Source organism: Drosophila santomea, chromosome X (genome assembly GCF_016746245.2).
Source record: "Drosophila santomea strain STO CAGO 1482 chromosome X, Prin_Dsan_1.1, whole genome shotgun sequence".
Classification (NCBI taxonomy): Eukaryota; Metazoa; Arthropoda; class Insecta; order Diptera; family Drosophilidae; genus Drosophila; species Drosophila santomea.
In genome coordinates this window covers 17,346,595-17,367,230 of record NC_053021.2, presented here as the reverse complement: position 1 = coordinate 17,367,230, position 20,636 = coordinate 17,346,595, and the positions used below count along the sequence as shown (strand labels likewise).

General features: G+C 47.9%; 6 protein-coding genes across 9 annotated transcripts in view; 4 read left to right on the top strand and 2 right to left on the bottom strand.

Annotated features, from left to right (window-relative positions):
* Window positions 1-7,087, bottom strand: part of LOC120457266 — a 55,041-nt gene extending 47,954 nt beyond the window's left edge. Inside the window, 2 exon segments of the mRNA XM_039644684.1 lie at window positions 2,091-2,412; window positions 6,955-7,087. Coding sequence (XP_039500618.1) covers window positions 2,091-2,300 — 210 coding nt within the window. The 5' untranslated portion in view covers window positions 2,301-2,412; window positions 6,955-7,087.
* LOC120457267 lies at window positions 601-2,074 on the top strand. Its single transcript, XM_039644685.2, has one exon. It carries the CDS (start codon window positions 784-786, stop codon window positions 1,981-1,983), a length of 1,200 nt encoding a protein of 399 aa, XP_039500619.1. The 5' UTR covers window positions 601-783; the 3' UTR covers window positions 1,984-2,074.
* On the bottom strand, window positions 2,634-7,087 carry LOC120457265 (histidine--tRNA ligase, cytoplasmic). Of its 3 annotated transcripts, none has more exons than XM_039644681.2 (6): window positions 6,955-7,087; window positions 4,948-5,207; window positions 4,664-4,879; window positions 3,825-4,253; window positions 3,143-3,763; window positions 2,634-3,089 (listed from the first exon to the last, which is right to left on the bottom strand). In XM_039644681.2, the coding sequence occupies exons 2-6, from the start codon at window positions 5,128-5,130 to the stop codon at window positions 2,883-2,885; spliced, it is 1,656 nt and encodes a 551-aa protein (XP_039500615.1). In that variant the 5' UTR covers window positions 5,131-5,207; window positions 6,955-7,087; the 3' UTR covers window positions 2,634-2,882. The 3 variants fall into 3 exon arrangements, with proteins under 3 accessions (XP_039500615.1, XP_039500617.1, XP_039500616.1); XM_039644683.2 differs by having other exon boundaries at window positions 4,948-5,067; window positions 6,955-7,047; XM_039644682.2 differs by lacking the exon at window positions 4,948-5,207.
* Window positions 7,088-7,778: 691 nt separating this feature from the next.
* Window positions 7,779-9,442, top strand: LOC120457178. The gene is made up of 2 exons (XM_039644473.2): window positions 7,779-8,323; window positions 8,475-9,442. The coding sequence occupies exons 1-2, from the start codon at window positions 7,921-7,923 to the stop codon at window positions 9,116-9,118; spliced, it is 1,047 nt and encodes a 348-aa protein (XP_039500407.1). The 5' UTR covers window positions 7,779-7,920; the 3' UTR covers window positions 9,119-9,442.
* Window positions 9,443-9,858: 416 nt separating this feature from the next.
* On the top strand, window positions 9,859-16,273 carry LOC120457177 (glutathione hydrolase 1 proenzyme). The gene is made up of 4 exons (XM_039644472.2): window positions 9,859-10,223; window positions 13,532-14,737; window positions 15,473-15,713; window positions 15,778-16,273. Exons 1-4 carry the CDS (start codon window positions 10,219-10,221, stop codon window positions 16,063-16,065), a joined length of 1,740 nt encoding a protein of 579 aa, XP_039500406.1. The 5' UTR covers window positions 9,859-10,218; the 3' UTR covers window positions 16,066-16,273.
* A 142-nt stretch (window positions 16,274-16,415) lies between these two features.
* On the top strand, window positions 16,416-20,600 carry LOC120457175 (protein Wnt-5). Of its 2 annotated transcripts, XM_039644469.2 has the most exons (2): window positions 17,277-17,397; window positions 17,523-20,600. In XM_039644469.2, the coding sequence occupies exon 2, from the start codon at window positions 17,529-17,531 to the stop codon at window positions 20,184-20,186; it is 2,658 nt and encodes an 885-aa protein (XP_039500403.1). In that variant the 5' UTR covers window positions 17,277-17,397; window positions 17,523-17,528; the 3' UTR covers window positions 20,187-20,600. The 2 variants fall into 2 exon arrangements, with proteins under 2 accessions (XP_039500402.1, XP_039500403.1); XM_039644468.2 differs by having other exon boundaries at window positions 16,416-20,600.
* The last annotated feature ends 36 nt before the right edge of the window (window positions 20,601-20,636 follow it).

Below are 20,636 nucleotides of genomic sequence, written 5' to 3'. Positions count from 1 at the left end.
GCAGCAGAGACACAACAACAACAACAACAACTACAGCAGCAGCAGCAACAACAAAAGCAGTGAGAGCGCAACAACAAATTGTTGGACAATCGTTGAAATGAAATGAAATTTCATATTAAAACAGTATTAGCTGGCGGAGATCTCTGTGGCGGCGCCTGTCAGAATCAGTCCGCTGTTACGTTACGTTGCGTTGCGTTGGGTCATTTGAATGAGGAGCGGCCATTCCACCCCACTTCCACGTCCGCCCTCCTCACAAATAGCCCCCTGAAAGACCCATACCCCCTGAAGCAACCCCTGGCACCTTGCCATCAAATTGGACGCACTGAAGCATGAGAAATGCGGGGACAGCCTCAATCAGGACTCAGTTCGAGTGTAAAAACGAGGCGATGAGCAGCCGCGAACCGCTTGACATTTCTCTGCTGTGCATAATTAAATTAAGAGATGCCAAATGCGGTGCACAGTGCGAAAATGTGCATACTTATGGATGGAGAAAATGGTATTAAAATAGGTAATTAGGTATATTAGTATTCTTGCACTCTGAAAAGTTATGGTAAGATTTTCCCTTTTTCTATGTTTTCAAAAACACCTAACAAGTCTTGCTTTGCTCTCAGTGTAAAAAATGGGTCATGCTGCGCAGATATTCCTGCCTAAATGTCTCGGTTTCATTTGTAACATTTAAAGGAAACCCATTTAGAACTTCATAAACAGAACCGAAGCATAAACGGACCCAAACTTTGACAGAAACAAACAAAATTTGCTGGAAATGAACAACAAAAATACAAGATGAACAAGTACTTCAACACGGAGATCCTGCATTCGCTGGTGGCCCAGGTGCCCGTCGTTAATCAGGATCTGGACAAGGATCCTTGCATAGCCATGGAACCGGCGGCTCGCTACGTGCTGTATGTCTCCTTCGATCCTAGTAGGGAACTTCATCCGCGGAAAGTGAGGAAGAATCTGCGGAATCTTTTTGGAAAGAAGGAGACGTCGCAAGGATGCGTGGTGAGAATTCGTGAGGAAAAGTTGTCCGTTCTGAAGCTGGATTTGGCCAAGACGGCGGAGCCGAAGAGCTTGGAGGAGGAGAATGCAAGCGAGAAGCCCCCAGATATGATCTCCAGAGGAGGCTCTCAAGTGGACACAAAATCCACACCCTCAACAAGCATCATCCATCTGGATAAACGGGCCAGTGGCGGTCGCAACATCACCTTTGATCCCAAGATAATATTTGAGAATAAGTCCATCGAATGCATTGAAGTACTGCATCATAATTCCAAGTTCAATTCCAGTTCCTGCTCGCCCAGGATGCTGGAGATATATAAGGAGAAGCTAGTGGTTCTTAAGTGGACCAACCAGATGTCGATCCGGGAGACGAGTTCCGAGTCGAGCCAGTATGATGATTGGAACAACCGTCAGTTGACGCAGGAAACGCGACAGCAGCTAAATCATCCGGTGGATTACTTTACGGGCCACTGGAATGCACGCTCCTACCTAGACTGGTTACGAAATTCAGATTGTGAAGTAATAAAATCGCTATGCCAAAATAACTTTGTCGGCGCCTGCACGAATACAACTTCCATTGAGTCGGTGAGCAATCCCACCCAGTCAAATCACGTGGAGAAATTCCGACATGGCCTGGGCTACTGCCTGCGTATCGTTGGTCAGTTCTTTTCCACCGGGGAGGAGGAGGAGGAGATGGAGGCAGCTGACCAGCCGATCCGACCCTATGTGGACCGGGAGCACTATGCTCCCCTAGTTTTGGGACCCACCATTGATGAGAGCATTGCGTTCCTAGTAGACCGCGTCATGATCGCCATCAAATGGGCAATGAGTGCCGAGGTGCGGCCATCGGACAATGCAGAGGAGCCGGAGCAGTTGCTACCCTTGCTAAATGGACACAGGAGCACAGGAGAAGAGGAGCAGCAGCTGGGGAATGGCTCTTTGACCAGTATGGAAACCTCCACCCATGTACCTGATAACCCATAGAAGGCGCCCACAGTGTTGATTCCAAGTGGCTTCAATTCCTTGTGCCCAAAATTTTAACTAAAATCACTTTCAGACCGTTTCTGTTTTTCAATCGTCGACTGACTAACCTTAAATCCCACTGGTTCCATGGCGGGCGTGACGAGGGCGGCGGGATTAAGCTCGATGTTGATGTTGTTGGGCTCCATGATGAGGCCCAGGCTCTGCAGATTGCACACCTCCGGCAGCTGTAGGGTGGGCGTGGGCACCTTTAGCACCGCCACGGTGCAGTCGATGCTCGACGCCGTCACCGTCGCAGTTGCGGGCAGCGTCTCCGGCATGCTGGCCACCGTTTCAGATGGCACCGCCCTCTGCTCCTCGGCGCTGCTCCTCCGCCGCCCGATCCCTATGCTGACACCGATCTTGACTGGGCTGGTACTCCGCGTCGCAAATCTGGAAGATAGTTGGCATTCATTAGACTGCATTTGAAATACTAAGAGTATCAAAACATTTTACGCAAATGCCTAAAAGTATAAAAATTGGTTAAATGTATTGGTAATCGATTTTGGAGCATACTTTCAGGCAACAGAACGATCCAAACATATAAATTTTTGACAAATTCTTGTATACAATGAATAGTATAACGAGACCCTAGAAAAACAAGTTGGTCCGGCTTAAATGCGAGTCGCTTTTGCGTTTATTTGTTTCTTTTTAGTGTTCATTTTGGTATAAGTTGTCCGCACTTATTCCTATGGTTACACATTAGACCTAAGCATAGTAGCACGCGGCGCCTTCGGCCAGGACACCAAAAATACAAAACGTACAAATAGGAAAAAAAAAATCATATACTTTGATGCTGGATGGTTCATAAATTAGGAACGGGAGCGTTTAGGCGTCGCTAATATCAGTGTCGTGGAAAGAGCCTAGGCGGACTGCTGCCGTCGCCGGATTTCGGCGGCCAGATCCTCCAGCTTTACGTTGGTCTCCGCGCGCGTCGTCACCTCACGCAGCTTGACCAATCCCTGCGCCAGTTCTGCATCGCCAAGGACCACCACCAGAGGAATCTGGTGCTCCTCGCAGTGCTGCAGCTGCACCAGTAGCTTAGGGTTCAGCTTGTAAGAATGCTCCGCCTGCAAAGATTTTAAGATTATTATGTAGCCTCATGGATCGAACTCAAACATACCTTAACGCCAGCGTCCCACAGCAGATTGAGAACTTTCAGTCGCGCCTCGTGGAGACCCTTGTGGGCGGAGGCCACGTAAACCTCCACGTCGCTGGTGCGCAGCTTCAGACCGCTTGCAGCCGCCCGCGCCTCCAGAACCGAGAAGATGCGCTCCACGCCAATGGATACGCCCACGCAAGGCACGGCTTTGCCTCGCGGATCGAACATGCCCACCAGGTTGTCGTAGCGACCGCCTCCAGCCACGGATCCCACGGTGGCCGGTTCGTTCGCCTGCTCTCCGTTCTGTTGTGATGTCTTTGCCGGAGATGCCACGGTGGCGGACTCTCCCTTGAGCACACCTTCGTAGATAACACCGGTGTAGTAGTCCAGGCCACGGGCCAGACTCAAGTCAAAGCTAACGCGCTTATCCAGACCGAATATGGAGCAGTACTTGAGGAGCAGCTTCATGCCCTCCAAACCCTTCACGGCATTCGGCACAGCCTTGAGCTTCTCGTCGGCCAGCAACTGCTCCACCAGCTCGGCACCGCCGCTTAGTCGCACATACTCCCCAATTCGATCCGCTGCTGCCTCGTCCAGGCCCTTCTCGTCCACCATCTCCTTGCGCACATCCGCCCAGGGCGACTAGAATGGCAGATACATTACAACATTGATTTCAATAGTAGCTACTAGCGATGGTGCTCACCTTGTCCAACTTATCCACCGCAGAGCAGATGGTGCGGAAGCTGTCCGCGGGCACTCCGCACGCCTGAAACATGCCGTCCAAAAGCTGGCGATGATTTAGCTTTATCACATAGTCCCCAATGTCCAGGGTGTCCAGGATCTCCGACACAATCTTGACGCACTCGGCATCCGGCAGCATGGGATCGTAGGTTCCGGCAATGTCGAAGTCGCACTGATAGAACTCCCGATAGCGACCCTTGGTCATCGCCGGATTGTCGCGACGGTAGACCTTGGCGATGTGGTAGCGTTTGATGCTCGAAATCTTGTTCATCGCCAGGTAACGAGCCAGCGGCACGGTCAGATCATACCTCATCGATAGGATCTCACCGCCCTGGTCCTTCAAGTCGTAGATCAGCTTTGAGTCCTCGCCGTACTTGCCTGTCAGCACTTCCTGTTGGGATCGATAATTGGATTATTAGGCTTCATAATATTTGTTTCCAAGTAAATAGATGAGATCTCTGTATACTAAGTACTAGCATATTCAAGGCTCTTGCGGCTTCAGCGCAGCTCAGTGCTATCATAGTTCTATATTTAAATCATCCAAGACCCTATCAATATAAACAATTTACTTTTAATAACGACATGAAGCAAGGTCGATTGCTTTGATTCTGAGATTATAATATTGAACTCCCGAATAATCTACCAAAAACGAAGTATTAAAATGAACTAATATGATTTCAGGATACCTTCTTTGGTGTTCATTCAATCAAAACCTCCTTACATAAACATCCAATTATTCTCCTATTTTTAAATTATATCATTCCCAGCTCACCCACTCCAATGATACCCTGGTGAACTCACCTTCAGCTCGAAGACGGGCGTATCGATGGCTTCGCCGCCGTGGCGCTTGAACACCTGGACGATCTTGTCCAGGACGCCCTGGCGCAGGGTCATCTGCTGGGGACCATAGTCCCGGGTGCCCTTGGGCGTCTTCAGGGTGAACTTCTGATTGGTGGGGGCGGCATCTCCGCCCAGTGTGGCCTTTAAGGCCAGTAGGCGGGCGACCTGCTCATCGATCTGCAATGGAGATGCGGGAAAACATTTTACAGGGGGAACGTGGAGGTGAGGATTGCTTAGATGCTAACCTGCTGCAGTTGCTCATGTTGTTGTTGTTCTTGTGCTTGTTGTTGTTTTTGTGGCTGTTGTTGTTGTCGTTGGGCTGGAACGCCGGACGAGCTGACGCGCCCGCCGCCAGAGGGCGCCGTCTGGAACGTTGCACACTGAAACGCAGCACTACAGCGCCACTGGCGGCCAATTGAACGCAACATGTGTTTTTTTTTTATTTGGTACTAATTTTCTTTTTTGTTTTTCTCTTGCAACAACTTTCTTTTGCAACTTTTCAAACCTAATTAAACAACAACAACAATAAGTTTTGCTTATTTTACAACTAGTTTAGTGTATGGTGAGAAGAAATGAAGTGTGTCGGTGTTTTGTGTGTGTCTATGTGCAGCTGAAGCAATAAATAATAATAATACTAATAATACATTATTGCGTTCCATTGACCGTCAGCGCTGAATTCTTTTTTTGTACTGTTTCTCCCGTTTTTGGAAACAAGTTTTTGCAATTTAAAAAACACTTTTATGGCACTTGAAACGCAAAAAACAGGAAAGTGACGCGATATAATGGACGCTGGAAGCTAAACAGTTCAAGGACACTCATACCACACCACACACACACACACGCACAAGATCCAGCTAGATAACCGTTAGTCAGCTGATCTTGGCAGCCACAATTGCACACTCACACAATAGTAACTGTTGTGGAATATAAAAATAGGTCACTATTGAGCTTATTTATTAATATATTAAATTAAACTGTTTGACAATTAGCTTGTACTATTTTTTATTAGAAATTAAACCCAAAACACAAAGTGGTCTTTAATGATAAAAAAAGAATGTTGAGGGGTTTCTTTTCAAAACAAATCTATATTTAAGATATTCCCTCTTTACAAGGCTAAAGATTTGAACAATGGGAATAAGTGCAGTTGGTGGTAAGCGTTGTTGCAAATACCTTATAGCCCAAATCACATGTTGCAGTCGTCAAGTCTTAGATCGGTTGATTGTGGTCTAGCAGGTTTTTGATATAATCGCTATAACCACCATGTGCCTTTTGTACATGCCTCCTGTTTGACCAGTCGCTCTCTTTGCTTGCCAATTGCTCTCGTTTCAGTCAGTCAGTCGGTCATAGAGCACTCACTCCGGAGATGCAAGTTCAGCTATTAAGTAGTTTCATTTGGTTATTTTCATTTAATTGTGAAGTGCGTCAAAACAACACCAACTAAATGTTATTCTTTTGAGTACTGAACAAAATAGTTCTTATTTGAACTATTTGAAAAAGTGCTAATTGGATCGTTTTATTCCAATACAATACTTGTTCTAATTGAATAGTTCTATTCACATCAATGAATACAGATAAATGTACTTAGACGGAAGGTATTCAATTACAATTACGAATATTGTGCTAATATAAGCATTTGATGCAAGCTTGAGTACACTTACAATTCTTATAAACAAATGATTCAATTAGTCACAGCTTTGGACAGCACTGTTAATTTTAGCTACTTTCCAGCCAAATAGTCCAAACGATAGCTTGGCAGCACTGTGCAGAACACACACACGCACACCACCGCACACGGGAGCCGTGCATTTGCCGTTGGCCAGAGCGAGACAACAATAACAACAGAGTGGCATGAATGTGAAAGTCTGCGCGCTCCTTTAATTTGCCGTTTTTCCTTTTGCTCTGCTCTTCTTCTGTTGTTGCATTCATCTAATTATTACACTGCAAAAACGAAGAGTTCGAACAACTTCAAATGCCAGCGCAGCATGCGTGCGTGCGTGCGTGTGTTTTTTGTTATTTGCGTTATTTTCAACTGCATGGCGATCTGATGAAATATGTACATATGCGAGTGGGATTTTAGAATTGATGACGAAAGCAGGGCCGGGAATTACAGCAACAATTGCACTTATTCCATTGTACACACACAAAGGGGGATGACACTGGAAAGCGGACGTGCTGGTGGCGGGAGGGGTGTGCAAGTGCTGGGGGGTGGGAGGGCTGGCGGCTTCCAACTGGAAGTCTGACCAAAAACTGACCTTCTCCTTTGACTCCTTCGCTGCTTTCAACTGACGGACGAGATCGCCTTGCACTTTGATTTGCTCCAGAATCTGCTCACGCGTATCACTCATATTCCGAACTCGGTGGCCAAAAATGAAAAACGGCAATCGGTTGACAGTCCACTGCAAAAGGCGGGCGCGCGGCGTTTCAATCGTCTCTAATCGACACGGCGATTTATGCTGTCTTTTCCAGCTTTCAGCTGCTTTTTCTGCGCTGCTCGCCAAAAAAAATTCACACGCGGTTGCTAGTATGACCGTTTGTCGGTTTGCGGGAAAATGCACTCTAGCACAGACTCGAACCATGGTTTGGAACTGGGCTGGCGTACTTGTAAAGTATATTAACTATTTACACAACTTTTACAAAAAGGCACTGTTAGTAGTATTAACTGTATTTAAATTCATTCTACAATAATATATAGTTTCCTATATAATACAAAAAGGCACTGTTAGTAGTATTAACTGTATTTAAATTCATTCTACAATAATATATAGTTTCCTATATAATAAAAATGTAAAATATGTTAAGTTCCACTTTACTTTATTACCTATAGCCTTGCCTTTTTTCATAAAGTTCATAAAAGTTCAAAAAAACGTTGGTTCCATTACGAAATGCATATCCTAAAATCCCTAAAACCAATATTTGATTTTATTTGAAAAAAAAAACAATTATTCTTGAAAAAACGAGTGTTGACTTATTTTAAAAAGCGTTTAATTTTAAATACAAATTATATTCAATTATTCGAAATGCAAAATAGATCTGGGCAGCTACTTTTAAAATCCCAACGACCAGCAGCCCAAGTGTTTAGTTTCATAGAGATATTTTAGCTTCACCCTTAGATTCCGAATTCTTTCGACACCGACTAACATCGAGCTGAAGTCAAAGCAAGTGAAAAGACACACACCCACCCATCCATACACACACACACACACACGCACACACACGAGATGAACAAGTCGCTGAAACCCAGCAAGGTGAAGCGCGGCAAGCGGGGAGGTGGCGGGGGCCCCACGACTCAGCCGCAGGACTTCGTGGAGGAGCAGGTGGAGAACGCGCGCAGGTCGGTGGAGCGCAAGCTGATGTACCTGTCCGAGTCGAACCGAGCCAGTGCACCCACTCGGGCGGGCAAGCGGAACACGGCGGGAGCGGGGGCAGGCGGAGGAGCGGACGGAAGAGAAGGAGCGGGCAGCGCTGGCGCCGACATAGCTGCCCATGCCCGTGGCCAGCGTCGCAGGCGGAGCAGGAGGAGTCCGACACTGGCCGCAGACCAGGAGACGACCGACGAGGAGCAGAAATCGTCAGTGGAGACGACGTACAAGTGCGAAAACCGGAGACGCAGTGGTTACAACTGTAAGTTACACATGCATGCATATATCATCGATTTTGGGAACCTGTTTGCAATATGATCTTGGGGCTTATTAAAAGTAGAGTCACCAATCGATGAAACTTATCAGAATCTTGAATCATTTGCTAATTGATTAACTGCACCATTTTCCCACAGTATTGCTGTCTCCTCGGCGCAATGGCCTTACACCCCGGAACTATGAGGCCGAGGCGGCGGAAATGGAAGCCATCATGGCCGCCCAGCGAACGTCCAGCGGCACGACGAAGCCCGGCCAAGCAGATGGGGATGTGGGTGAGTATCAGGCCGGAACTTTTGGCCGCCTGCAGCTGAAGCCGCTGAGCAGCTATGCCACGGGCCACCAACTGCCCAGCTACTCGTGCGGCGTGTGCGGAGCCAAGTTCCACATACGATCGCTGCTGGGCGCCCACCGGCACATCCACGACGACGACTTCAAGGTGCGCTTCCGGGTGCGGCGTAAGCGGGAGAGCAGCACCACCATGGCCGCCGTGCATCTGTGCAAGTACTGCGATCGCGCCTTCGATCTGGAGCGCACGTTGCACATCCATCAGCTGAGCTACTGCAAGAAGATACCGCCGCAGCAGCGCCGCAAGCTGGCCTTCACGGAGCTGGCGCACGAGAAGAAGGCGCCGCTGCCCAACTTCCAGCGGACGCAGCAGCAGTCGCTGCAGCAGCAGGCACAGGGGAACAGCGCCACCACCAAGCAGCAGCAGTTGACGCAGCAGGAGAAGCTCCACAAGATCATAATGCGCGAGTCGGCGGTGCACGAGCGCTGGCGCTAGTCCTCCACATCCGCTGATCCTCACCAGAAACTGGAAGCGGAACCAACGCTTGCTTTCGTCGATCAGCAAAGTCTGTGGAAACAGAGGCAAAATTATTAGGTGTAGGGTATGAAAGTGAGCGGCATAACCAGACTAGGAAACTCACCTGTTCCGAAGAGCGAAACACATTGGCGTTGAATAGTCACAGTCACACTCCATTTATGACGGTCAATTAAGCTAAATTGAGAGTCCCCGCGCATGGAGGTAGTTGGTGTTTCTAGAATGGGGGTGCAAGTGTAAGCAAGTGTATTAGAAATGATTAAATTTGCGAGCCTAACTGAATAATTACTGTTACTTCTATATGCTTATATATTTCCTATATATTTGGCTTTTTATGAGGCAGTTAGAAAGTTTAAATAATTCATTGCGGCGGAAGAGCACGTTATCGATGTGCGCAGCAAACCTGTCGATACTAAGCTCGTGCAATCGATACTTTAGCAGTGTATCGATACATTTGCTGCGCTGCGACGGAGCAACTCCCGTTACTTTTCAAAGACGCCGACTGCACGTGCACGCACGCCCGTTGCGTCACCGGCGGCGCTACCTTGCCTTGCCTTGCTTTGCTCTGCCTTGCGGTACCGCTCGAGCTTTGGCGGCCAAGCTCAAAGTCGCAGCCGCTCGCTGGCGCTCTCTTTCTGCCGCTGTGCTCTCTATCTCTGTCGCCCTTTTAGGTGGTGGTGGTGGGTCGTGTGCAGGGAATATAGTTAGCATCGCACGGTAGGCGATGAGCGGCGGCTCCAGCGGATCGGAGCCATCAGTCGATCGCAACAGGTGCTGGCGGTCGCAGGCGAGCAGAGGGAGCTGCTTGGAATCTAACGCAACACGGAATCTTGCTGAATTCTCGGAGCCCCATCTTCAAAAAAAAAAGAAGAAGAAGAAACATAGAGCACACATCTTTCCGCTGTTGTTCATATATATTTTTTTCCGTGCTTTTCGCGACACTTTGTTTTTTCCGTGTTTCTGTGTTTCTCTGTGCCTCCGTGTTTTGTGGTCAAGGCTTTCAATTTTATCCGGCTTAGCTTGCAAATAATCTACCGAATTCACCACATCAAGCGCCCGCAATGAGGTAAGAATGGGCAAAAGCAACGGGACATGCAATCGCGATGTACAGTGGGAACTCTCTAGCACGAACCACAAGGATCTTAGGAAGACAAGCCAAAATTACCATAGTTTGCATGTTTGAAAATAACTTTGTTACAAGTTATAATTATGAGAGTTCCTCTTGTATATCATTAATTTAATAACCCCATATCAATAGCAAAAGTGTGGTAGACCTTGACAGTGAAATCACAATTGACTCGCAAACTGTGACAATTTTCGAGTACGAAGCGAGGCCAAAACACAGTTTTTAAATTAGACACATATCTTCAATTTGCCATGGCTTACGGCGTATGGAAAAACAGCCTAATTGAGAAATTATTACACATTGAGCTTTTTATTTAATAACTTTTAGTGCCGCCAGTCAGACCCATACAAAATTGGCATAGAACCGATTGTTATTATTTTTGCACTTGTGTAAACACAAAACGTACGTAAAACACAAAAAAAAAGTACAACAAATCATTTAGACACTTTAGGTATTAGGTATTTGGCGTAAGATTGAGATTTGTATCTCAGCGCCCCGTAATTAAGTTGCCCAGTTAAGTTGACAAGTTCGCAGATCGTGTCAGATAAGATACCTCAGCAAATATGCCCATTTTCAGTGTAATTGATAGCTCTCTTGCACGACATCGTTAAGTAATTTATAATGGGTTCCTATCTGATTATCTAGCTGACTTGCATTGCCCTATAACATATCATAATTTGGGATTTCAAATTGGCTCCATATATATGTGAACGCCTCTGTTTTTTGTGGCCCAATCTCGGGACCCGAAGTGCGTCATATCCACGTTATATTCGTTATACTCCAAGACAGTTTATCAAAACTGTCGAATGTCGGCAATTAGCGGGTTTAGCGCCTAATTGCCCCGCTTTACGACGCCCCATAAGATATAGTACTTGGCTCAGATAATGCCAGATATGGCCAGCTATAATGGGCATGGAGTTTATGGTTACACGGGAATTCTTCGGTTTCGTTCATTCAGTTGCGATCATTGAAAGGCTCTGCGGTTTATGGATATGCGATAAGATTTCGGATAACACTTGCCAATGAAAATTTTTTTATTATTTTTGGGGGGCATGCGACCCCCGCGAAGGCAGTGCCATTTGAAACATTGAAGTGCGACTATTTTGGGCATGATTTGCCAGCTAATTTCCTATGACGCTAATAGCGAACGCTATAGAAACTGGTTTTCAGTATTTGCATAATTCATGAGAAACAAAAGCGCAATTATCAATGGGAATAACCGTGAATATTGCAACGGCTATAGATACGTCGTAGATAGGTAATCGAACTTCATCCAGAACAACTTGATCACTCCATCCGCACCTGGCAATCGGCCAAGGATGACTTTCGTTCCTCCCCAGGCAACGTCACAGACTTTATCTTCGTGCTCCGTGGCAGACACGATTCGATTTTGATGACGGAGCACATTTGGATGGCTGAAACACAGAGCGCCACTACTGATAAATGGAAGTGTGAGTGTTTTTTTTTTGTGTGCTGGCTGTTTTCTGATTGAAACTGTGCTGTAATTAAACGATGTCAGCATTCCAGAGATCTCTCGATATCTCGATATCTCTGCGGAGCAGGAGGCTTTCATCTCGCCAAAGTTGCCATCCAAAGCATGTAGTATGTATATACTGTATAGTACTGTGCGTACTTTGTCATATAACAGGCAGGCACTTGAGTTTCGTAAACAGTTTGATCACCTTTTATCAGTTGTTTAAAGATCGCTTCAGAATCGAGTGCACTGGTAAGTGTTATTCGGATATTTTGGAATTTTTATTACCCTAGCGGCTCAAAGACCATCTCCATAAACTTTTACGGTTCACGGTTACGGTTCACGATTGACGGACTGTGAAATTCCGAAAAAGGCCTCCTTGATAAAGGCGGATAAAGGGGGCTATAATCCCCTAAATGGCCAATGGCCAATGGCTAATGGCACCTGTTGACGGCTTCCGATCAATTGGAGGCACCCAAGCACAATGCTACGGATGATTGTAAGCCGTAAAACCCATTGAAAGTGAAGTAACAAGGAGTGAGTGCCTGAATGAACCGAATCTTATCGTCGCACGATAACCATATCATATGCAGATCCAGTTGGGTTTATCACACGGAATGATGCGGCAGAATGTGGATTTGCAAGCAATGGCCCTTGAGGATCTTAATCTGCAGACGGACGGCGATAATCGAAACGTATCGATCGAAATATTTGGGATTGCCAATGCGAATGCGATGGACGCATTTTTCGGCATGACGGGCATTAAAAATTAAAGTGCTTGCGACTTTCATTCTCCCCGAGAAACTGAGAAATCTACGTTAATTATAGAAAATTGCCTGTTAATAGCGCTTGAGTTTTACGATCTCTGTTCTGGCATTTTTATTATTGCCTGTTATCGAATCGAGCCTGGGCACTCCATGGATTGCGATAAGTACACCCTCTCCCCGGTCGAATGGTGGAAGGTATGTCCGGACTCATCCGGTACCGGTACGTGGACATGGACATGACTGCGCCACCGCGTCCTCCGAATACACCTTTGACATGGGACACTCCACAGAGCAGGGCAATCACTCACTTGGCCACAGATAGGCTTTATAGTGGGGAGCTACTGTATCTGGCAGATAGGTGTTTTCCGTTTTCCAGATAGATCGATCGATCGCAATGATTCGGCTAATTTAATTTAACTGGGCCCTAGTGTCCAGTGTCCAGAGATTACACTCCAGGCTGTCAAGTTGGCAGATATATGTGGTCTGGAGACCGTTCTGATCTAATCTTGCACTTTGTTTACTTCGGGATCGTGACAAATCGAAATCTTACAAAATCTTTGTTTGCATTTTTTATTGCCCCTCCCCTTATAATTAGTTTATACCCATTACTATTTGGACTCATGTTTACACACTGGTATATATAAACTAGTTAAGCTCTGCTTCACTTTTTCTTGTGGAACTCTGCTTTGCTCACAGTATTTATCTTTTCTATTAGAAGATGTGTGTCTGGTATATTTCAATGTATATTCCTTTTTCCGTAAGGTGAACCACCTTTACATAGTTCGTAGATCGAAAAGATGGGTATCACCTGTGTCGAGGCAGTCTGCGATCGAGTGACTCGGCGGATTGGCTGATTTCCGATAGCGGCGTCCAAATCAAAGCTAATCGACACCGCCTTCGCCAGCGCTCCACTCGACCAGCTCCTCGAGCTCTTCAGTTTTGAGGGCCCGGAACTGATGGCATCTATTGGTGATTGACCGATTCTAATGAGATTCCCAACTTTTCAGGATTGTGTGGAGTAAGAAGGTCTTGCTATGGCTACTGCTGGCTGGCCTCCTGGTGACGGCACTGACCCTCGGCCTGGTCTTCGGTCTAAAGAATCGGGATTCGCTGAACATCAGCGGAGCCGTGGTGTCCAATGGCATCGGATGTGCTGCGGTCGGCGGTGAGACGCTAACGGATGGCGGTTCCGCCGTGGATGCAGCCATTGCCACGCTGCTGTGCGAGGGCCTGCTGTTGCCGCACTCCATGGGCATTGGTGGTGGCTTCGTGGCCACCATATACACGCGGAGTACACGCAAGGTGGAGACGGTGATTGCCAGGGAATCGGCACCGGCGGCTGCGCACAAGGACATGTTCGTGGGCGAGTCGGAGATAACGGGCGCCAGAGCGGGTGCTGTGCCCGGCGAGATTCTCGGCTACTGGGAGATGCATCGTCGCTATGGCATTCTGCCCTGGAAACGCCTCTTCGAGCCGTCCATTAAGCTGGCCCGCGAGGGTCATGTCGTCTCACGCTATCTGGCCTCCGCCATCCAGTCGAAGCTGGTGAACATCAGGGCGGATCCCGGACTCTCCGCCGTGTTCCTCAACGCAAGCGGCGAACCCTACGTGGAGGGTGACTATATGAAGCGTCCTGCCCTCGCAGATACGCTGGAGCGGATCGCCGAGAATGGAGCCAAGGAGTTCTACGATGGCGGCGAGACGGGTCGCAAGTTCGTCGAGGATATCCAGAAGATGGGCGGCATCATTACGGAACAGGACCTGCGCGACTACACGGTGCGCTGGGAGAGCGACGGACATGTGTCCGCCCATGTGAGTGGCACCTACACGCTCTACTCCACGCCCATGCCCAGCAGCGGACCCGTTCTGGCCTTCATCCTCAACCTGATGACCGATCTGTATACGGACAACGAGCCGGTCTACTGGCAGCGCGCGGTGGAGGCCTTCAAGCACGCCTATGGCCAACGCACGAATCTGGGCGATCTGTATGCCGATCCCGTCAGCGGCGCATCCATCAATGCCACCCTGGAGGAGATGCTCAAGCCGGAGTTCCTGGAGAGCGTCAGGAAGCTGATTCACGACAACAGTACGTCGCAGGATTACCTCTACTATGGCGCCAACTTCACCGTGGAGGAGGACCATGGCACCGCCCACATGAATGTCCTGGCCACCAACGGAGACGCCGTGTCCATCACCAGCACCATCAATAACTAGTAAGTGTGCATATAATATTCTATTTAAGCTCTATGAACTCAGGATAGATTTTAGTTCGATATATGTGGATTCCTAGATTCTTCAATTGAATTTCAAGAATTTCTTCGCCATGGAAAATGTTGGAGCAATTTTTTTCCGGTGTAGAGACACCATTTGGTGTCTGGCCGAACCTGTGCGCAACCATGTTGGAAGCTAGATGACACTTTTCACCATACCCAACATGTGCGAAGCAACAGCAACAGTGGTGAGAGTTCTCTCCCAAAAACAAAACAGTGCATGTGAGCGGTGCACATACATATATTAACATTCTCCTTTTTCCACCATGCTTTTGAATCGAAGCTGCAGGTTCGATTGGACACACATTTGAAAAACAGGGGAAACTCTTGATTTTCACCTTGGTGGAGAAACCAATTGGTGTCGCCAACTGCGAAGATGTTGTTTTCAATCAGTCAGGGCATTTAATTGACTTGCAAATGCTTCAGATGGGTGAAGGTGTAAGGAAGTCCAAAAATTGTCTATAACACGAAGGCTTACAAGGCCAATTACCGAAAAACCTCTTGTATTTGTGCATAAATAGTGGTTTAGAATAGCGGTTTTTCCATATACCAATATTAAAAGGTCGGGTTCGAGTCCGCGCTAAGGACAGCGAAAGTGCGCCCCAAGAATTCGCGCTGTTTATCAACTTTCATCTATATAATGCTATAGTACTGACGCTTGATTCCTACGCTTTGCAGTTTCGGCTCCAAGGTGGCCTCCACCCAGACGGGTATCATCCTGAACGACGAGATGGACGACTTCTCCACGCCGGGCGTGATCAATAGCTTCGGTGTGCCCGCCTCGCCGGCCAACTACATTTATCCTGGCAAGCGTCCCATGTCCTCGATGAGTCCGTGCATTATTGTGGACCAGGATGGCAATGTACGTCTGCTGGTCGGAGCAGCAGGTGGCACTCGCATCACCACCAGTGTGGCAGCTGTAAGCACTTGGCGCTGATCCCTACCAAGTATATAATTATAATTGAGGTCCTTTCAACCATCAGGTGATCATGAAGTACCTGCTACGCAACGAGAGCCTCACCGCGGCCGTGAACAATGGCCGCCTGCACCACCAGTTGGCCCCCATGCGCGTGAGCTATGAGCACGAGGTGGACAGCAGCATCAGCGCCTATCTGCAGCAGGTGGGACATGAGCTGTACGAGGAGCCCGCCGGCTCCAGCTTCGCCGCAGTGACCGCCATTGGTGCGCTGGAGCAACCGGAGCCCTTCTACGATCGTCGTCGCATCGGCAGCTCCCTCACTCTGGCCAAAACCAACAAGATGCAGCATTAGGATGCGGTGCGTGTCCCGTTGGGGGCATCGTGATTTTATTTATTTAACCTAGTCCGTAAGTCGCACGTGCCGCCGTGGCCTGCGAGAAATGTTTACCAGTATTTCGAATAGAGAATGTTTTCGAAAATTCCTTTCTTTTATGTACATAACCAGGCTGTGAGTGCCCGATGTATCCAAATAAACGGATTTGCCATGTTTCATGCTGTAAGCGGTGCTAAATGTTATCCTTTCTGCGGAGTACCTAAGTTGTTGCCTTCAATTTACGCGCGATTCGAGTATAAGGATAAGGATAAGGATACACGACGAGTTCGTTGATGGAATTTGTCGGCGTTGCGCGCGTCGTCTGCAACATGTTGCACAACATGCGGCGGGGTGAAGTGAAAATGTGTGTATGGTGGTGGTGGTGGGTCTGCTGGCTGGCTGGGCAACATTTTCATTTTCGACTGCGTTTGTTACCACGAAAGACTTAAATGCCGAACCGAACGAGTTCTTCAGTTGTTTACAATTTGTCGTTGAGGGTGGATTACTTCGTCGCGAGTTTCGTTCGTGCATGATGCGGTTGTGGTTGATTGTATACATACATACTATGCACAAATCCAGTTCTCATTTTGTTATTTTACAAATTCTCAGCGAGCGCATGAACTGGCAGCCTATAGCGAGCAGCTAATCACAATATTTACGGCAGATTCGTGGACTCAAGGAAACTCAACCAAACAGCCAATCGATTTTCTAGTGTTATCGAAAAACATTTTTCATTCTTTCATTTCGTTCACAATCAAAACGAATCCAATGAAATGAAATCAAATCAAATCAAATCACAAAGTCACATCGCATCAGCTGAACCGAATCGAATTGAATCGACTCGAGTCGTCGTCGTCGTCGTCGAGTCGTATTGAATCGAATCGAATCGAATCGTATTGAATTGAATGGAATCGCACTGAAACGAACGAGAAAGAAAGAATAATAATAATAGTACTAGTAACAATACTAGTAATACTGCATTAGTAATAGTAAGAGGAACTGGAACAGGAACAGGAACAGGAACAGGAATAGGAATACACATACTCATACTCATAGCAACAATGAATTGCTACAGAAAAAGGCACTTTCTATTGTGGCTCTTGCGTGCAATGTGTATGTTGCACTTAACCGCGAGAGGTGCATATGCCACAGTTGGATTGCAAGGAGTGCCGACATGGATATACCTCGGCCTCAAGTCCCCATTCATTGAGTTTGGCAACCAGGTGGAGCAGCTGGCCAACTCCAGTATACCATTGAACATGACCAAGGACGAGCAGGCCAATATGCATCAAGAGGGCCTCCGCAAGCTCGGTACGTTCATAAAGCCAGTGGACCTGCGGGACTCGGAGACTGGCTTCGTTAAGGCCGATCTCACCAAGAGACTGGTATTCGATTCACCGAACAACATTACATCTCGACCTATTCACCCGATACAGGAGGAGATGGATCAGAAGCAGATAATCCTGCTCGACGAGGATACCGACGAGAATGGTCTACCAGCCAGCCTCACCGACGAGGATCGCAAGTTCATAGTGCCCATGGCGCTCAAGAATATATCACCCGATCCACGTTGGGCGGCCACCACACTGAGTCCCTCCGCATCACAACCGAACGCTAAAGCCATCTCCACCATTGTGCCCTCGCCTCTGGCCCAGGTGGAGGGGGATCCCACGTCCAACATCGATGATTTGAAGAAGCACATACTCTTCTTGCACAACATGACCAAGACCAATTCGAACTTCGAGTCGAAATTTGTCAAATTCCCGAGCCTGCAAAAGGACAAGGCCAAGACAACGGGAGCTGGGGGACCGCCCCCCAATCCCAAGCGTCCCCAGCGGCCGATTCATCAGTATTCCGCACCTATAGCCCCACCAACACCCAAGGTGCCTGTGCCCGACGGCGGTGGCGGCGTCGGTGGAGCAGGAGGAGGAGGAGTTGGAGCAGCAGCTTACAATCCCGGAGAGCAGCCGATTGGTGGCTACTATCAGAACGAGGAGCTAGCGAATAATCAATCCCTTCTTAAACCAACAGATACCGACACCCATCCAGCGGCCGCCAGTGGCAATCATGGCCAGAAGAATCCCAGCGAGCCCCAGGTGATACTGCTCAACGAGACACTCGCCACAGAGACCTCGCTGGAAGCGGATCGCAGTCCATCGATAAACCAGCCAAAGGCGGGCTCACCTCTGCGCACAACAAAGCGACCACCTTGCCTGCGTAATCCCGAGTCCCCGAAATGCATACGTCAGCGTCGGCGGGAGGAGCAGCAGCGGCAGCGGGAGCGAGACGAGTGGTTCCGCGGTCAGTCGCAGTACATGCAGCCCCGATTCGAGCCCATCATACAGACGATTAATAATACGAAGCGATTTGCCGTATCAATCGAGATTCCAGACTCCTTTAAAGTATCCTCCGAGGGATCGGATGGAGAGCTGCTTTCGCGTGTTGAACGCTCGCAGCCCAGCATTAGTAGTAGTAGCAGTAGTAGTAGTAGTACTAGGAAAATCATGCCAGACTATATTAAGGTATCCATGGAGAACAACACATCCGTCACGGATTATTTTAAGCACGACGTTGTGATGACATCGGCAGATGTCGCCAGCGATAGGGAATTCCTTATCAAGAACATGGAGGAGCACGGAGCAGCTGGCTCCACGAACGGTCATCACAATGACACAACGCCCACTGTAGACGCATACTCGGAGACAATCGATCTTAATCCCAATAACTGCTATAGCGCAATAGGCCTAAGCAACAGCCAAAAGAAGCAATGTGTTAAGCACACCAGCGTGATGCCGGCCATAAGTCGGGGTGCCCGTGCCGCCATCCAGGAGTGCCAGTTCCAGTTCAAGAATCGCCGCTGGAACTGCAGTACAACGAACGATGAGACCGTATTTGGTCCCATGACCAGCCTGGCCGCTCCCGAAATGGCCTTCATTCACGCCCTGGCCGCGGCCACCGTGACCAGCTTCATAGCACGCGCCTGCCGGGATGGGCAACTGGCCTCCTGCAGCTGCTCCCGCGGCAGTCGACCCAAGCAGCTCCACGACGACTGGAAGTGGGGCGGCTGTGGCGACAACCTGGAGTTCGCCTACAAGTTTGCAACGGACTTTATTGATTCGCGGGAGAAGGAGACCAATCGCGAGACCCGTGGCGTTAAGAGAAAACGCGAGGAGATCAACAAGAATCGCATGCATTCCGATGACACGAATGCTTTTAACATAGGTATTAAACGTAACAAAAATGTAGATGCTAAAAACGATACAAGTTTGGTAGTGAGAAATGTTAGAAAAAGCACTGAGGCTGAAAACAGTCACGTACTCAATGAAAACTTCGATCAGCACTTATTGGAACTAGAGCAGCGCATCACCAAGGAGATACTAACATCCAAGATTGACGAGCAGGAGATGATTAAATTGCAGGAGAAGATCAAGCAGGAGATTGTCAACACCAAGTTCTTCAAGGGCGAGCAGCAGCCGCGCAAGAAGAAGCGGAAAAACCAGAGGGCTGCCGCCGATGCGCCCGCCTATCCGAGGAATGGCATCAAGGAGAGCTACAAGGATGGCGGCATCCTGCCGCGCAGCACGGCAACTATCAAGGCCAGGAGCCTGATGAACTTGCACAACAATGAAGCCGGACGGCGGGCGGTGATCAAGAAGGCCAGGATAACATGCAAGTGCCACGGAGTGTCCGGTTCGTGCAGCCTGATCACCTGCTGGCAGCAATTGTCCTCCATCCGGGAGATTGGCGACTATCTGCGGGAGAAGTACGAGGGCGCCACCAAGGTGAAGATCAACAAGCGTGGACGCCTCCAGATCAAGGACTTGCAATTCAAGGTGCCGACCGCTCACGATCTTATTTACCTAGACGAAAGCCCCGATTGGTGCCGCAATAGCTACGCGCTGCATTGGCCGGGAACACACGGACGTGTGTGCCACAAAAACTCGTCGGGATTGGAGAGCTGTGCCATCCTCTGCTGCGGCCGGGGCTATAATACAAAGAACATTATAGTTAATGAGCGCTGCAACTGCAAATTTCACTGGTGTTGCCAGGTTAAATGTGATGTTTGTACAAAGGTACTCGAGGAACACACATGTAAATAGGGTTAGAAAGAAGAGCGTTGAACAGCGTTGATTGAATTCAAATGTCTTAATGTTTGTGACTAAGCCATGAAGGAAATAATCGTATTTAAACAAATAATTATTTATTGAAATTACATTTAAATTAATGATTGTATTTAATAATTTCTACTCATTTACCGGCTTTTAAGCACTATCAAAAATCAATCGGCGGATAACATTTAAAAGCCCCCCATTTTAATTGCAAACCATATTGCTTCTTCTTAAAATGCTAAGAAATGATAAACAAAAAGAACAAAAAAAAAAAACAAAGAAAAAAAACACTGCTAAACAAAACCACCTTACTTATGTATAGCTTTTAGAAATCATTAGTTTTAAGTATAATTCTGGTAGGGTTGGCCTTCTTCAAAAACAAAAAAGAACATAGTGAAGGTTTCAACACAATTTTAAAGAACTGTTGTATTTTTTTTAATT

Bases quoted from the DNA above. Each gene is read 5' to 3' on its own strand.
- LOC120457267 (XM_039644685.2), top strand. From the start codon at position 784: ATGAACAAGTACTTCAACACGGAGATCCTGCATTCGCTGGTGGCCCAG.
- LOC120457265 (XM_039644683.2), bottom strand. From the start codon at position 7,047: ATGAGTGATACGCGTGAGCAGATTCTGGAGCAAATCAAAGTGCAAGGC. The intron at 4,880-4,947 runs GTTAGCATCTAA...TCTCCATTGCAG, and splicing joins AACATGAGCAACTGCAGCAG to ATCGATGAGCAGGTCGCCCG. The intron at 4,254-4,663 runs GTGAGTTCACCA...CGATCCCAACAG, and splicing joins CGCCCGTCTTCGAGCTGAAG to GAAGTGCTGACAGGCAAGTA.
- LOC120457178 (XM_039644473.2), top strand. From the start codon at position 7,921: ATGAACAAGTCGCTGAAACCCAGCAAGGTGAAGCGCGGCAAGCGGGGA. The intron at 8,324-8,474 runs GTAAGTTACACA...ATTTTCCCACAG, and splicing joins GAGACGCAGTGGTTACAACT to TATTGCTGTCTCCTCGGCGC.
- LOC120457177 (XM_039644472.2), top strand. The intron at 14,738-15,472 runs GTAAGTGTGCAT...TACGCTTTGCAG, and splicing joins ACCAGCACCATCAATAACTA to TTTCGGCTCCAAGGTGGCCT. The intron at 15,714-15,777 runs GTAAGCACTTGG...TTCAACCATCAG, and splicing joins TCACCACCAGTGTGGCAGCT to GTGATCATGAAGTACCTGCT.
- LOC120457175 (XM_039644468.2), top strand. From the start codon at position 17,148: ATGAATTGCTACAGAAAAAGGCACTTTCTATTGTGGCTCTTGCGTGCA.